Source organism: Lotus japonicus, chromosome 3, assembly GCF_012489685.1.
Source record: "Lotus japonicus ecotype B-129 chromosome 3, LjGifu_v1.2".
In the NCBI taxonomy this organism is placed as follows: Eukaryota; Viridiplantae; Streptophyta; class Magnoliopsida; order Fabales; family Fabaceae; genus Lotus; species Lotus japonicus.
Window position 1 is genome coordinate 18,479,451 of NC_080043.1, and position 16,586 is coordinate 18,496,036.

The window sequence follows — 16,586 nt, forward strand, 5'->3', positions numbered from 1 at the left end:
TAAATAAATTGCATTAGCTAAAAAAACAAATTTACGTTCCATATTTTGAATTGGGGGAAGCTTAAAAAACTTGAGGCTATTTTCAGAACTCACGCGAGTGGGGGATGGTGATATATTATTGGGATAAATCGTTGCTGACAACGTGAAATGCTTCCCTGCTGGCTGCTGGATACACGATGCTGATTGGTAAGGTGATCATGGAATGAAATGAAACAAGTGTAAGATAAATGCTAGCTTCAAGTACATACTCAATAAGTGATAAGTAGGTACAACAAAGATGTAAAAACAAAATTTGACAATCCAAATGTTTTCTTCTCCATCTCAAAAAAATGGTTCCCAACAATTGTCTCCCTTCCCATATACCTAAATTCATCTCACTTTTCTATAACTGGTGTTTGTCTTTCAATTCAATGTTTGTCTTTCACTTCAGTACAGGTGCAGGAGGGACAGCAAGAGTGATTCCGGCTTGGATTTGACCCCACCCGATAAGACGCCAATGCTTCTCGACACGTCGACTGAGTGCGATCTTCTCACCCTGGCTAGTGCACACAGGGCCAGTGAGTTGCAATTTAGCAAGGTCATTCTTCACAGCAATTACTTTGCCACCTGTTGACATTGATCCAATGTTCAACATTAGCGTCTCTCCTTTGGTCAGCTTAGCTACCTTTCCCTGTCTCTCTGTGCCTTTTGTTCGGACACCGAGAAGCCGCCGAAGCAAGAAAAAGTTTACCTGCAATACCAAGTCACCAATTCATCTATAAATCAAGTTTTTCCAACAACAGGAGAACTGAGTGTCATCTCTTTCGCGGATCATGACAAGAAAGCTTAACACACAAGTAAAAGTGAATAGTGAAGATATTTTGAAAGGCAAGCTATTTATCCCCACTTGTCATTATGAACTAAATAACTGATGGTCACCTACCTCAAGTTCAACAAAAACCTCAGGCAGTGATCCAACCTCTCCAAGAACTTGCCCTACCAACCTGTCAGCACGCGTCAAAGTGGGATCCATCGTGGTCCCAACACCAATAAGGCCTCCAGGCACAGCAAATTGAAGCTCATTTTGTTCAGCGCATAATGATACTATTCTGGAGTATATGGGTGTGCATCGAATGTTTCCACTTTCATCTTTATCAATCATCCCAGGTCGAACTTCAATGAATTGGTTGACCTTTAAAACACCCTGTAAAATACAAATTGTCAGCTTTGCTTCAAAAGAACATGTCATTTCATCTACAGACACAGTTAATTCTTTTAATCTGGTTTGGAAATAAAATGGCATTCAGTGTTCCAAGGTAAAGAAAATAACATGCATAAAAAGTTTCCAAAACAAAAATCAACAAATTAGAAGGCCACTTGCATCTCATTCATTAAGCATCCATGTATTATAAGGCACACAACTTAAACGTAAACAATCTACAGCAGACTTAACATTTTTAAAATTATGCATATAAATGTAAAGGCAGATATCATTCCAAACATCAAAATACTGACATTAAATAGAATGGCATACTGTGTTCCAGGTATTTTGGAATATTACATGTGTAAACAAGTTTTCAAAAATAGAAAAATATTCAACAAATTGAAGGCCACTTATTACTCATTGATTAAGCATGAAGCATCCACGTATAATAGGGCACACCCTTGGCAATTGGCATTATTCGCTAAACACTTCAAATTCTACAGTAGACTAAACATTTTTAAAACTATGCAGTATAAAATGTTAGGGAAGAAATCATTCCAACCATTAAAAATATTAACATATGCAAGTCACATCATACAAATAAAGAATTATATTTGGGAGATGGACCAGAAAAAGAATTACCCTCAGAATGCTTCCACCAGCTACACCTCCTTTTATTTCATCAACCTCATAACCAGGTTTATTGACATCAAATGACCGAATTACTATCATATTTGGTGGAGAAATGAAGTTCCTTTCAGGGATTGGGATCTTTTTCACAATATATTCACACACAACATCAATATTATACTTCAATTGTGCTGAAATGGGTACCACAGGTGCCTTATCAGCAACAGTTCCCTGGTAAGCCACCAAAAAAGAGGAGTATACTCAGTATAGCGTAAGCTTGTGAAAGAGGGATTCACATGTATAGCAGAGACCACTTCAAAGAACACTTACTTCAATAAACTTCTGAATAACTTCATGCTGATTGATTGCCACATTTTCTTGGATCAGGTCTACCTTGTTCTGAAGGATAATAATGTGCTGCAGACGCATAATTTCAACAGCAGCTAAATGCTCAGAAGTTTGAGGTTGAGGGCAGCTTTCATTAGCAGCAATGAGTAGCAGAGCTCCATCCATGATTGCTGCTCCATTAAGCATTGTAGCATGAGAATATCATGTCCCTACAGAAATCGGCCAAGTAAAAACAGAAATCATAAGTAAAAGCAACCAACCTAAACATATATTCAATGATTTAGCAGAGTGGAAACCTGTAGCCTCCTGACACTATTAAAAAGAATACATACCCATAGAAATATAAAAATCTTACTATATGGAAAACAGTCAAAGCTAAAATATACAAGCAAATTTTAGGTTTCTTATTCTAAACCATTGGATCTGAATCACGTCAAATGCATTAAAAATGAAACTACAGAGAGATCGTGATGGATTACATGGTTGAGGGGATACACATTTAATGGTAAAGAACAAGTGTTATCTCTTGCTCTAGAGCACTTAAGAATTTGTGAATGGACATATAGGTATATAAGTACATTCATATAGACATACATGCACACGCATAACAATAACAGTATCTTCCTAGGATTAAAAGAATTGGGTGAGAGACTACCCTGAGGGGAAGAAATGTAAAACCAAATGTGCAGTTATATAAACGTAGATACTCCTACATTATATCTAAAATCTAATGAAAGCATGAATAAAACAGCCTAGTTAGCAAATGACTACTGGAATTTACGGGGCAATCCACAAAAGAAACATGTCTCAACAATTTCATCTTGCAGTTTTCAAACCCTGGTACTTCACACATAGGAGCATCTTCCTTCCCACTTCCATAAGCCCTGTGGAAAATGTTAGATCACATCACAAAAGTTGAAATAACCTGATAATATAATAGAGATAGAGGGTGCAAAATAAAAAAACGCACCTGTAGCTCATAGGCCTCGAACACCGTTCATCTTCACATTTATATATTTTTGCATTTGCATAGCCAAGCTTGATTGTAATGTTACGTTCCAACTCATTTTTAAAACGCACGGTCTGCACGACAATCACCAGAAACCAGAGGTGGACAGTTTTAATATCCAAGGATTTAGGGAAAAATATATTAATAATACAATCTCACATGGTTTTGCATAATCCTTCTTAAAGATTGAAGATGCAAAATAAAGAGGGTAGCATATTCAATTGATCAAAATATTGTCAAATATCTATGTAACCACCAGGAGATGATAGCCACTTCCTTGGGGAGGGCTTCCCCAAACCCACTTCATATTCTATGGCAACTCATTTTGACAAACTTCATGTAGGTACCAAGTACCAGCTACTTATACTGAGCAAATATAAGCTGTTAGCAATAACCCTTATGAGTTATGACTTATGACAATTGAGTAGATACTTTATTTCCATTTGAAACATATCACACATGACACAACAAAGAATCTATCCAAAGACTATGTGACGGGAATTACATATATGTACAAAGTTTAAGTGTTAAACACCATTATCCTCACCGCTAGACCTCCAACAAAAGTAGTGAAAAATTTAAAACAAAAGAATACCTGAACACCTGATATTGCTTTCACAACTGTTGACTTTCCATGGGCCACATGGCCTATGGTGCCTGCCAGGTTACAATATTACTCATCAGGATTAATACCCATCAATGTAAAAAGAAGCTAACATAATTTTTTTAATGACAAAATTGTTCAAGTTCAAATACTGCTGCTGTAACAAATTGGAAATAATTACATTCACAAACATGAGAGAACGTATTACCAATATTAATAGTAGCTTGCCGAGATATGACTTCAGGAGAAAGTGGATGCAATTTTGTCACATCCAACTTACTCAGGTCTTGTTCCATCAAACCCTTCCGTGACATGGTGACTGCTTCCAATGAAAACTCTAATCAAGTGATTTTTGAAGCTAAAGTATCTGATCTGCATTTATATAGATATTGATAATTGTTCAGCATCCTTTTTTTTTTATACTTTTCCAATAAAAGGAAAAGGTCCATAGAAAACCCTTCATATATCAGACATATATAAACAGATTCCTCAACTTCACTTTTTGGCAGTTAATCCCTACAACTTTAGTAAGTCTGTGTAATGGATAGACCATGTATAGGTACTTGGATTTTTATAATTCTCTATACATTTGTTGTGGATTATTTTTCCATGTGGTGTGATGTACTGATGTTTAGAGGTTTCGGTGTTCTATTGTTTGGTTTTTGGTTGGATTTTGGGGGTGTTGGGAAGTGTTGTTAATTGTGGATGGCGGGGTCGTGGCGCAGAGCCTAAATCCCGCCATACATGACAAATAATGGCGGAATATTGCGGCCATATGGCAGGATATCGGCCAAAAAACCGCCATGAGAAACTGCCATGGCGGATATTTGATAACACTAGTGTTGGCTTGATTCAATCTCACCTGATTAAATGGGCAGCTATTGCTATTGCTAGCCATTTTTATTTAAAATGGTAGCACAAGTGGGTGTAATTGCTTCCCATATGCTAAGATCATATTAATTTCCCATAAATTTACTATAGACCAAGACAGTGTATTACTAGTAAAATCAAAACTACATAATTATCAGTAACCCTTCATCCCAAATTCAAAAAAACACCTCACATGCATAAAAATCAGAGTAAGTGAATGAGTTTCAGACTAACAGTGGAAGCAGAAAAAGCGAAAAACGTGAGGATGATAAGAAGAACGAGAAGGGGTACCTCGAGTTAGGGTTTGGGCGCAGATGAACGGTGAATTGCAGAAACAATGTCAGAGGAGGAAGAAGAAGATTTCAGATTAGAGTCTGAATGCGTTGTGATAGGATTTTGATTAGGGTTCGCCAAGAATTTGGATTAAAAGGCAACTTTTTTAACCAAAAAGAAGATGCTTTGCTCTATTTTTTTAAAAATCTCTTGATTTTTAAAGAAATTAAATTGGAATTTGAATAATGTTTCCTTCACACCTCTCTTTGAGGTGGAGAGAGGTGGAATGAAGAAAGAGATAGAAAGAAAAGAAAAAGTAAGAAAGATAAAGTTTGAGATGTGATATATGATAAGAGGAGAGAGATAGAAACAAAAAGATGTGAAAATGAAGTGTTTAAAAAATGAGGTGTGTATATATCATTATTGGACACAACACAAACAAATTCTTAGCAAAAGATCCTTGAAAAAAATAAAATGAATTAAAGGATTGCGCACTATCAGTGTAAAATTGACTTACACAGACATACAATTGATTTCCGCTAAATCATAAAATATATTTATATTTTAATTAAAAATAAAAATAAATGTAACTATTTATCTTATGTGGTATGATGTGATTGGATATCAATGTAAAACTATTTTACACTACATGTCTATTAAAATGAAGGCTTAATTCCAATTTGGGCCCCTGATGTTTCAAGAATGGGCGATCCGCACCCCCCGTGTATAAAAGTTGTGGTCAAACTCCCCTTTGTTACAAAACTGTGCTAACGAAGCCCTTCCGTTAGCTTCCGTCTGTTGACCAAACGGAAGTGGCTTACGTGTATTTTTAATTTCTTTAAACCTTTATTTTTTTTCAAAAACATTCCCTCTAAATTGACCAAACCCGATTCCCCCCAAATTTTTCCCAAATTGAACCCTATATTTCCAATTGAACCCTAAATTCACCATTAGAACAAAGAGAAAGTGTGCGCCTTCAATCCCTCAAGTTCCTGGGTTTCTATCTCTGAATCGAACGGTTGCAGACCAAGATTCGTGCATGGCAAGGAGAGGGAGAGATCGTGGACGGCGTGGATCGGCTGGAGCAAGGAATCCGAGGCAAACCCCTTCGCTGTCGAACAGTGAAGCTCCGCATGTGGTCCACACTGCTGGCCATTCGAGGTACCTTTTCCCTTCCTCTCTGTCGTTTCCTGTATATTTTATGGTTCAGGGTGTTTAATTTATTGCAATTTACTGTGGTTGTTGGAATCTAGATTGGCAACTGTACATATTTGGCATGGGGGAAAGTTTGTGACTCACCCTACGTATGACTATATTGATGGGGTCTGTGAAAGTGTTGAGAAGTGTGATGTTGATACCATAAACTCAATTGAGTTGGTAAAATTAGCCAGAGGTCTAGGTTACAGGTCCTTCAACCTGGGTTTTCCCTTCAACATGGGTGCAGACACTTTTCAAATGATAGTGATGTGGTGAGGTTCTTGGATGAGCACATTGGGGCTGATGAAATTACATTCTACATTGAGACATTGACAGATGTTCCTGGATCTCTATCAGGCTTGGTAATTGATGATGATGATGAGGTTCAGATAGTCCCTAGACCTGAGGTTACTCAACCTGAGCTTCTCACTGGAACTGAAACTGAGGTTGTCACTCCACCAGAGGTCACTGAAGTTGAGCTTCTCACTGGACCTGAACTTGAGGTTGTCACTCCACCTGAGGTTACTCAAGAGGAGTTTGTCACTCCACCTGAAAGTGTTGCTGCTAAGGTTACTCAACCTGAAAGTGTTGAGGTTTCTCAACCTGACACTGCTGAGGTTACTCAACCTGAAACTAAGAAGGTTAGTCAACCTGAAACTGCTGAAGTTGTTATTGATGCTAGTTTTGTGAGAAGGTCTGAACCTGAGGTTTCAAGCGAAGATGAAGATTATGATGGCGGTTCTGAAGAAGTTGAAGATGACAGTGACGTGAGCCTTGATGACAGTGACTATGATGAAGCCTTTGACTGGAGTCAAGTTCTTCCAGTAGATTACAAAGTCCCTAATGCTGTTTGCAAAAGCCCAATTGTTGCCTATTTTGAAGATTTTGTGGATGAGAATGGGAGTTCTGAAGACCTAGAAAGTCCAGCAGAGGATAGTGATGAAGAAATTGACAATGTAAAGAGGAAGTTTCCAAAGTTCAAGGCTGGAGATGATGATTCTGTGATCAAATTTGAGGTTGGCCAGATATTCACAAATGCTGATCTGTTTAGAAATGCTGTGAGGAACTATGCTTTGCAGAATAAGAAGGATCTTGTGTTTGATAAGAATGATACAAAGAGGATTGTGATAAAATGCACTGAAAAGTGTCCATTTTACTTGAGGGCTTCCAAGTATAAACAAAATAATTATTTTCAGATTGTCACATTTAAGGATGAGCACACATGCTATTTGAGTAATAGAAACCGACAAGCAAGGCCCAGTTTTCTTGCTAAGAAGTTTGTGCACCTTCTAAGGCACACCCCTCATATGAAACTGAAAGCTTTAGCTGAGGAAGCTAGACATAGGTGGAGTGTGAGGTTGAGCAGATATCAAGTATCTAGAGCTAGAGTGAAGGCTTTAGCTATGATTGAAGGGGCAACCTTGGAGCAATATAAGCATCTCAGGAGTTATGGTGAAGAGCTTAGAAGAAGCAATCCAGGAACCACTGTCAAAATCAAAACCATGGCAGGTGCTGGTGTAGCAGTATTTGAGAGGATATATGTATGCCTAGCTGCATGCAAAAGAGCCTTTGCCACCACATGTAGACCTCTCATTGGTTTAGATGGGTGCTTCCTCAAAGGAGTTTATGGGGGGCAACTCTTGACTGCTGTTGGAAAGGATGGTAATAATCAGATGTATCCTATAGCATATGCAGTTGTAGAGGCTGAAACAAAAGATTCTTGGGAGTGGTTTGTGGACTTGTTACTGGCAGATTTAGACAGTATAGAGAGCAAGAGATGGTGCTTTATATCTGACCAGCAGAAGGTATATATTACTGCATTTTAATTACATTCTTACATGTTGGTTGAGCTGTTGTTTTAATTTTAAGACTAATTTTAATTACATTCTTACTTGTTGGTACTTGAATGTCTTGAATTACAGGGGCTTGTTCCTACACTGGCAGCAATGGATGAGAATGTTGATCACAGATTCTGTGTTAAACATCTCTATGGAAATTGGAGGAAGAAATACCCTGGACAGGAAATGAAAGGAGCACTTTGGTCTGCTGCAAGAGCAAATACTATGTCACATTGGGAGAAGACAATGGATAAGTTGAAAGAATTGAATGAGGAGGCTTGGAATGACATGAAGCAGATACCTATCAAACAATGGAGCAGAGCTGGCTATAGCACATACCCAAAATGTGACTTGCAAGTTAATAACATGTGTGAGGCCTTCAACAGAGCAATCCTAGAGTATAGGGATAAACCTATAATCAACATGCTTGAAGGATTGAAGTTCTATCTTACCAACAGGATTGTGAAGCAAAGGGATATGGTTATTAGGTACCAGGGTGATCTATGTCCAACCATTCAGAAGAAATTAGAGGTGTCTAAGAGAGACGCTGCTGCATGGCTTCCTTTATCTGCTGGAGACCCTAGGAATTCACTTTTTGAAGTAACTAATGGGACTTGGAAGTATGCAGTGAACTTGGATGCTAAATCTTGTGCATGCAGAAGGTGGGACCTAACTGGTATCCCTTGCTGCCATGTTGTAGCTTGCATATGGTACAACAACACAAGGCCTGAGGATTTTGTAGACCCTTATTACTGGTAATTGTGTTAATGTTGTATCTTGTATTACTGAAATTGTATGTTGCATATCTTGTATTACTGATATCATCTCATTTATGTGTTTAGGAAAAGTACGTTTTTGAGGACATATGAAAATATCATACTACCATCAAATGGTCCTGACTTGTGGCCTAATCCTGGGAATAATGTATTGCCAATCATCCCACCAGCAATGAGGAGGGCTCCTGGAAGACCAAAGAAAAAAAGGGTGAGGGCTGCTGATGAGCCCAGAGATCCACATAAGCTGCAAAGGTTTCAATCAACTGTCTTTTGTGACAACTGTAGAAGGGCAGGCCACAACATCAGATCATGCAAGGCAAAAACAGCTGCTGATATTGTTATTCCACCAGGAGGGAATAAGGTAATGATTTGCAACAACTAACTTATTAATTTGTTTTAAATTTATTTTCCTTTCCAACTTTTTTTATTTCAGCTCTGGTTATTTCATGTTTGGAACTAACAGAAACAGAAGAAGAAGACTAAAGAGGCAAGTGGTAGTGGAACAACTGAGGGAGCAACAACTCAGCAACCACCCCTAAACCCAACTAATGGAGCATCTCAGCAACAACCCCAGGGAGCATCTCAGCAACCACCTCAAGGAGCACAATTCAATGTTGGTGTCTTGACTCAAGAAGTTCCATCACAGGGAGGAAGCTCAAGAAATGAAGTGGGAACTACATCAAGGACCAAAAAGAGGTCAAGAGCATCATTGAGTGTTGTGGAAACTTAAGACAGTCTCACTTGAAGAAGGCTGCAACATTATGTGTTTTGATTAAGTGGGAACTAGTTAGGCATATTTTGATGTTTTGGTCCCTTTAATTATGATGTTTTGTGAACCTTAGTTATGATGTTGTGGGAACCTTAATTATGTAATTTGTTATGTTCCTAACTTACCTTTGAAGGTTATGAACCTAAATTATGTATTTTGTGGTGTTTTAATTAAGCATGATACCTTTGGAGCTTCAAATGTTGTGTTAATTAAGTATGATTTGGTTTCTGTGGACATGATTTGGTTTCTGTGAACATGATTTGGTTTCTGTGTTAATTAAGGATGATGTGGTTTCCTTGTTTTGTAACATGCATCAGGATAGATAGCAAGCCATAGCAAAATTAAGGTAATATAGCAACATAGAAACATAGACTTTAGACTAAACTGTGAGAATTCTCATTGCATTAGAATATCAAGTAGCAATTAGGCTACCAATTACATTCCATCATAACCAAGTAGGCTTAATTCCTAACCAGTACATGACATGAGCCCTATTTCCTAAGGTAAATTTTCAGCAACAACATTACAATCACAAGCAGAAAAACTGCACTAAGTCCCCACCCAATGACACAACACCTAGTCAAATAGATCTCCTTCTTCTTATGCACTTCAAGCTTGCGGATTAGCCCAGAAATAACCTTCCTATCACGTACATTGCCTTCCCCATCATACCAATGAAAATATGAGCACAACCTCCTCCCATAAACCTGAAAAGGAAACCCAGAAATATTACAAACATTGTCAATGATATTTTCCAAACTAAGATGAAAAGGAAACCCAGTTTCGATTGTCAAAACTTACTTGATATTTTCCACATCCATAGAATCGCCGGCCAGCATTTTCACCCACCCAACATGTAACTAGTTTCGACTCAGCCCCACAATCGCAAACCCTTGTCGTTCCTCGAACAGACCCATGGGTCATGGAGCTTCCACTTGACATTTGGCTTCCTCTTTCCATCTATCGCAGCAGCGACTTCCTGGGGGGAATCGGTTCTTCAAGCTACTGCTATCGTCTTCTCCCTCGCACCGGTTCTTCAAACTACTACTATCTTCTTCTCCCTTTCTTTTCTCTTCAACAATGGTGAAATTAGGGTTCAAGTTGGGTTCAATTTGGGGGATCGGGTCTTATGAATTGGGGGGGGGGGGTGATTTTCATGAAAAAATAATTGTTTAAAGAAAATATAATAACACGTGGCCGCCACGTCAATTAATGAAGCCACTTCCGTTTGGTCAACAGACGGAAGCTAACGGAAGGGCTTCGTTAGCACAGTTTTGTAACAAAGGGGAGCTTGACCGCAACTTTTATACACGGGGGGGTGCGGATCGCCCATTCTTGAAACATCAGGGGCCCAAACTGGAATTAAGCCTAAAATGAAAGTGTGCTACGATCCTTTGCATTTTTGTGCAAGCATGTGGTTGACCTTTAGAAGTGGTCCCATCATCCAATGTTAGGTATGACAGGAACCATTTTTTCGACTATGATAGAGGTTACAATCAATCTCTAAAACCTACTAGGTCAATGGTACTATTGTACTATGTTGGACGTTGTAGATCTTAGACGATAGGTTTCTTCATCACACCATTGAACATCAAGTGCTTTGTCTTCACATAAGGATGCTGGACAATGAAAGCATGAGTGGTAGGATGTGTTCTTCTTTGAACTTTAGTGTTTTGCTTGGAGAGAGTTCTTGAAATTTCAAAACATCAATATTTTAGTGCTAGCTTACTCCATATATTTATAACTTTAAACGTTTTTTAACATCAAAACATACTAAGAGATTTTTAGGCACTAGATATTGAGGATGAAGATTCGAAACCCTAAGTTGTGTGTGTTTTTTGTTTCTCTTATTGTTTTCTCCCTTCCCCCTCATTAAACTCTTCTTCTCCATTTCTTGTTTCCTCTTGACTTGGGGGCTGAACTTGGTGACAAATATGACGTTATATGAGTTGTTTGCAAGTTTGACTTAGTGGGGTAGAGGTTGCGGTGCGATGGAGCATGAGGTTGGAGAAATAGAGATCGTGTGATGGAGATGAGAGAATGAATGGTTAACGTCGGAAGAAGGAAGCAGAGAAAGTAGGGGTGGTTCGTTGTGGTAAGGGTGGTCTGCATATGGTGGCTGGGGTGGAAGGTGGTGGTGTGGATCGGTTGTGAAAGGGAAGGAGAAGAAGATGGTGAGATGCGGGGTTAGAGTGTGATATATTATGACATGACATCTACATAGCACCCATCGTGGCATCTACATCAGTCAATGAGTACTACACGTAAGCAAACATCATTTGATTTTGGGCGTCCATTAGCAAAAGAACCCAATTTTCACACTTTAACAAATTCTTAGACGAAAATCGCTCATGTTTTACACCTCAGAGATCCTAATCGTACAATCGCAATAATTGGAGGACCGAAAGTGCAATTAAGAAAAATTATATTATATCCTTATTTCAAAATGGGAAAAAGGCAAAATCTAATCTTGTTTGTCATATTTCATCTTCCTCTCTATCTTCTCTTTCACAAATATCTCTTTTGCCGCTACAAATGCCACCTTCAACCACTCTCCTATCACTCGCCGGAGCCAGTGCCAGCGTTCCGGCGAGCTTTCCCGGCGAACTGGGTCATCTCGAAACCAAGTGTTCTCCAAAACCCAGAAAGCTTTTCACCTGCTCCTGCATAAAGGGGCTTCCTTTATCAAAGCACAACATCAATGGTTTCAATTTGAAGAGAAGGAGGAGGAGGAACTCACTTTTGTCCTTTGCACTCGGCAAAGAAGCCGATGACCGTTTTTTATCGGTATACTATTATAATGATTGCATTTCCTGCTCTTACTGTTAATTTTTGTTCTATGTTGGATAATTTTATTTAGTTGCCAAATTGCATGTTTGAAGTTTAGTCAAGGCTGAGCTCATTGAGCATCAGTACATGGTTCGATTCCTAGGAGGATTCTTAGGCGGTGCGTATGAAGAATGAATTATTGGAAGAGACCTCAGGGATTAGTCTTATGGTTGTCGACTATGGGAATACTTTGCGAAACCAATAAAGTTTTGTTAATGGTTTTTTTTTATACTGATTAGTTGCTTGCATCCAATATAAACGGACTGGTTTTCTAGATTTTGTCTTGTGAATTATGACTGGTGATACTTAATTAAGGGTGCATAAGTAACAGAAATGGTATACCTTGCAGGATGTAAGTAAAGATACTGATGATATGTATGATGAATTGTTAAATAATTATGGAAAAGTTGTGTATACGAGAAAAGACCGAAAGCCTGCTAGTGCAGAGGTTGATGATGATGCAGAAAGCCTATCATGTAAGTTGAAAAGCAGTATTGTCTTGTAATTTGCTTGCTTCCACCTTGTTACAATCTTTATTTTTCATTTTTTTGGCTTATATATGGTTTCTTCTTAAATTTAAGATGAATTGTGTGTAAGATAATTTAAAAGGTGTTAAATTACACATGACATTCATTTAGAATTAACCTGCCTCTCTGAAGAATTGGTTTTTAAGGGAACACAAGTATTTTTGTATTATTCATGTAGCCGAGACGTTTTTATTGTAAAATGACTTACTGTTTGAAGCTGTCATCTGCTGCTTCTAGCAATTGCTAGTGCTACCATCTTATAAACATCGGATTTTGGTCATCAATGAATGTATCCTGAAGTAGTCTACAAGGTAGCTTTCTTAGAACAAATACTAGTACAATTTTTTCTGAACAGTTCGTTTCTATAGATTAACTAGAAAAATATAGGTTCTCTTGAGATCACCCCGGGGAAGCATAATCTAGGTTGCTGTTAGCTGCGCAGAACGGAAGTCACGGAGTTGCTGCTGTTCTTGCTGCTAACCCCGAGGGCACAAGGAGATAAGCCATGCTGAAAACATGAAAATTGTAGTAAAATGTTGTTTTGTTAGTTGTCTAGCAGTTCTATCGCATGAATAGATAATATAGGTTAGGATAATCAATACAGAAGTGAGGAAACTTTATAAGCACCAGTTTTGTAACTGGACTCATAGGCTTGTTGGATATTTTAATTTGTATTTATTAAAATTTGGGCTAGACTTAACGCTACCTCAAAAGCTAGCTTAGAGGTGAGGGTTGGTCTACCCTTTATAAACACTTATTTGACCATATGCTCTACCCTTCTCAACAGTATTGAATATATAAGTTGATAAAAGATTTTTTTGTGATGGTTTTTTAACTGATAGCTGTAATTTTTAATCATCCGTGTTTGTAAATGAGTCATGGTACTGAAGTAACTGTTGCATTTACGACTTCTTACATGCCTTCATCTGACGTTTAGATGACCCAACTCCAACATATGCTTGTTAACCTTAGATTGAGCCATATGTCTGGTTCTTTGCAATTCTGGGTCATTGTTAAATTAAAGAAAAACTGTTACTCAAGTGCTGAGTATTAGGTGCTTCTTGAGCACTGGAAGTTTGTTCCCAGTTGAAATGCTGCATCATTAGTTCTTATTTCTTGCTTGTTTGATTGCTCTATGACCAGTATATTTAGTACCTTGTAATCCTTCTTCTATAAGATTATATTGTTTTCCTTTTAATATAAACATATTATCTAGATTAGCTCTTTTTGTCAGTAAAATCGTCAATTCTTTGTACATAAGTTTGTTGAACAGTTAGAAAAACTTGTTCAGCAGTTCAGTTACTTTTTTGTTTACCAAATCTACTGTAGTGAAGAGAGAGAGAGAGAGAGAGAGAGAGAGAGATACTGATATTGTTGTTAATATATATATACTGATACTGTTGTGTATTAAGTGCCATCTAATTGTCAACTGATAGATTCTAAGACTTTGTGGAATTAGAAGAGGATGTGTTATGGTCAGAGAAGAGAAGAAAGTTTATATTCTCTTCTCTGTCATGGCAATAGAGCTTTGTGCTCTTAACCTTGTCTTCTCCAATGATGAAAACGGGGGTGACCGTTGGAGAATTAAATAACTTATGTGTAGAGCAGGGCAGAAGGGAAGTTAGTTATCTCTATCTTATTATATATTTATATGTAATAATTTAGGGAAGTAGGGGGATTTGTTAGAAGTGTATGCAAACAATTAGAGCACATAAAATATTCTGTAGCAGCCTTGGCTCTAGAATCTGTATTAATCAGTGTAATCAATATAATTTCTTTCTCAATTCAGAATTACTAACATTAACTTTCATGTATCTAGTTGCTGTTGAACTGGCCACGATTGCAAGTGAGGTTAAGGCAGGAGATATAAGGGTCTTGTTTGTGAAGCCACTTGTTTACTGGACTCGATTTTTTATCATAGCTACAGCATTTTCTCGTCCCCAGATTGATGCTATCGGGTATGGGCTTTATCATAAATCATTTTATATTTAGCTGTTAATGCTTGGGCATTTGTCTATGCTGAGCTAAAAGCAGGATAAACTTATTTTTGTTTATGTTGCATTTTAGGTCCAGAATGAGAGATCGAGCTGAGAAGAAATATGGAAAAATTCCAACTGGAGACGCTAGACCCAACTCATGGACGCTGTTGGACTTCGGTAAGTCATTTTATGTCATGATAGCATGACCTGCAAATAGAAATTCTGTCACTTAACTGAAGACTTTTAGGTGTCATCACATTCCATTCTTCCGTTTAACAGGTACTGCCACCTAAGATGAACAAAATGAGTACTTGGCCTTAATTTACTATAGAACATCACCAAATTTGCAGTTACAGCTTCACATGATTAAAATGTAGTTTCTTTCATGATGAATAGATTAAGGTTTTATTACTAAGAGAGGAATGGTACTTTCTTGCGAAATATGACATCCACCTCTGAGACTTAACAAAGAGCAGAGCCTGCAAAAGCAGGACTTCATAATTCAGTAAAGCTCTCTATTTCTCTGCATTTTACCAAAGAAATCCCTTGAAGTTGCCCATTGCATTTCTAGAAGATGTACCTAAGATACATCAAAGACAACTTCAGAAAATGACATATGTACTCTAACAAGATGCATATTCAGCAGCTCGAATGCAGCATACCTCATGATTCTGACCTCTTTACTAATACGAAGAACTTCTAAACTAATCAGCATAAATTGCTTCAAATTTCAAAAGCCTGTATATCAAATGACATTTTTTGGACTTACTGCAAGAGTCCACTGGTGCATTGGGTTTAGGTTAGCCAATTAATAGAAGCGATGGCCTCACTTGTTTTAAATGCTGTCTGATCCAGGTTAGCCTTGTAATTGTTTCTTGATCACAGGTGATGTTGTTGTCCACATCTTTCTTCCCCCACAGAGAGCTTTCTACAATTTGGAAGAGTTTTATGGTAACGCAACACCAGTAGAGCTGCCTTTTGAAAATCAACCACCACCATTTCGCAGTTGAGGGAGGGAGCCTATGGTTTGTCAGCAAATGCCTAGCTAAAGATGACGTTGACAGTTATTGGCCAGCTTTAAGAAGGCCAATAATTGCTATCGATTTTGGTTTTTGTTTACATGAGTATGATATGATGTACACCATTCACTGAGCTTATCGGGAAGGACTTTGCTTTCTTTTAGCTGGGATGGGATTAGAGGATCATTCAATTAGGGAAGGGGGAAAGAGCAATATTAATGCATTCAGAAGTTATTTCTGAACTTGTACATTAGAGTTGTAATTCCTTTGAGAAAACTGTGATAAATGGGTTTGCATAGGTTGGGGTAAGGGGGTTTAACTATTATTTGTATTCGTCAACTGGGTCTGTGAATCTATCTATATGTATTTGATTTAGTTTGAATTTTTTTATATTTTGTTTTAGATTTGGTTCAAACTAGTTTTATATTTATTAGTGTTAATAAAATTTTGGTTTGTCTTTCTTTTTGTTCCATAAAAACCTGTAAAGAGATAAAAGTAGGACTCCATAAACTTCAAGACATTCTTATGTAGTCCTGAAAAATTCATTTAGCTCTTCTGTCAAATTTTAGTCAATCAACTAATGAAGTTATGATATGATATAATAATTTTTGAAATAAACGAAGATAACACAAGGGGGTGTGAATTGTGTTCTGAAAATCTCATGGTGCGGATGGTGAAACTGACAATGCCAAAAATTATAGGTCCTATAAACTACCACATAAGGAGGAAGAAACA

General features: G+C 37.7%; 2 protein-coding genes and 1 pseudogene across 2 annotated transcripts; 1 reads left to right on the forward strand and 2 right to left on the reverse strand.

The window, feature by feature from the left end:
- Positions 1 to 203: 203 nt before the first annotated feature.
- On the reverse strand, positions 204 to 5,102 carry LOC130748386 (eukaryotic translation initiation factor 2 subunit gamma-like; annotated as a pseudogene).
- Positions 5,103 to 9,870: 4,768 nt separating this feature from the next.
- LOC130748422 (uncharacterized) lies at positions 9,871 to 10,555 on the reverse strand. Its single transcript, XM_057601647.1, has 2 exons — positions 10,299 to 10,555; positions 9,871 to 10,204 (listed from the first exon to the last, which is right to left on the reverse strand). Exons 1-2 carry the CDS (start codon positions 10,455 to 10,457, stop codon positions 9,989 to 9,991), a joined length of 375 nt encoding a protein of 124 aa, XP_057457630.1. The 5' UTR covers positions 10,458 to 10,555; the 3' UTR covers positions 9,871 to 9,988.
- Positions 10,556 to 11,964: 1,409 nt separating this feature from the next.
- LOC130749190 (protein Iojap, chloroplastic) lies at positions 11,965 to 16,312 on the forward strand. The gene is made up of 5 exons (XM_057602507.1): positions 11,965 to 12,284; positions 12,676 to 12,802; positions 14,673 to 14,811; positions 14,921 to 15,009; positions 15,718 to 16,312. Exons 1-5 carry the CDS (start codon positions 12,033 to 12,035, stop codon positions 15,840 to 15,842), a joined length of 732 nt encoding a protein of 243 aa, XP_057458490.1. The 5' UTR covers positions 11,965 to 12,032; the 3' UTR covers positions 15,843 to 16,312.
- The last annotated feature ends 274 nt before the right edge of the window (positions 16,313 to 16,586 follow it).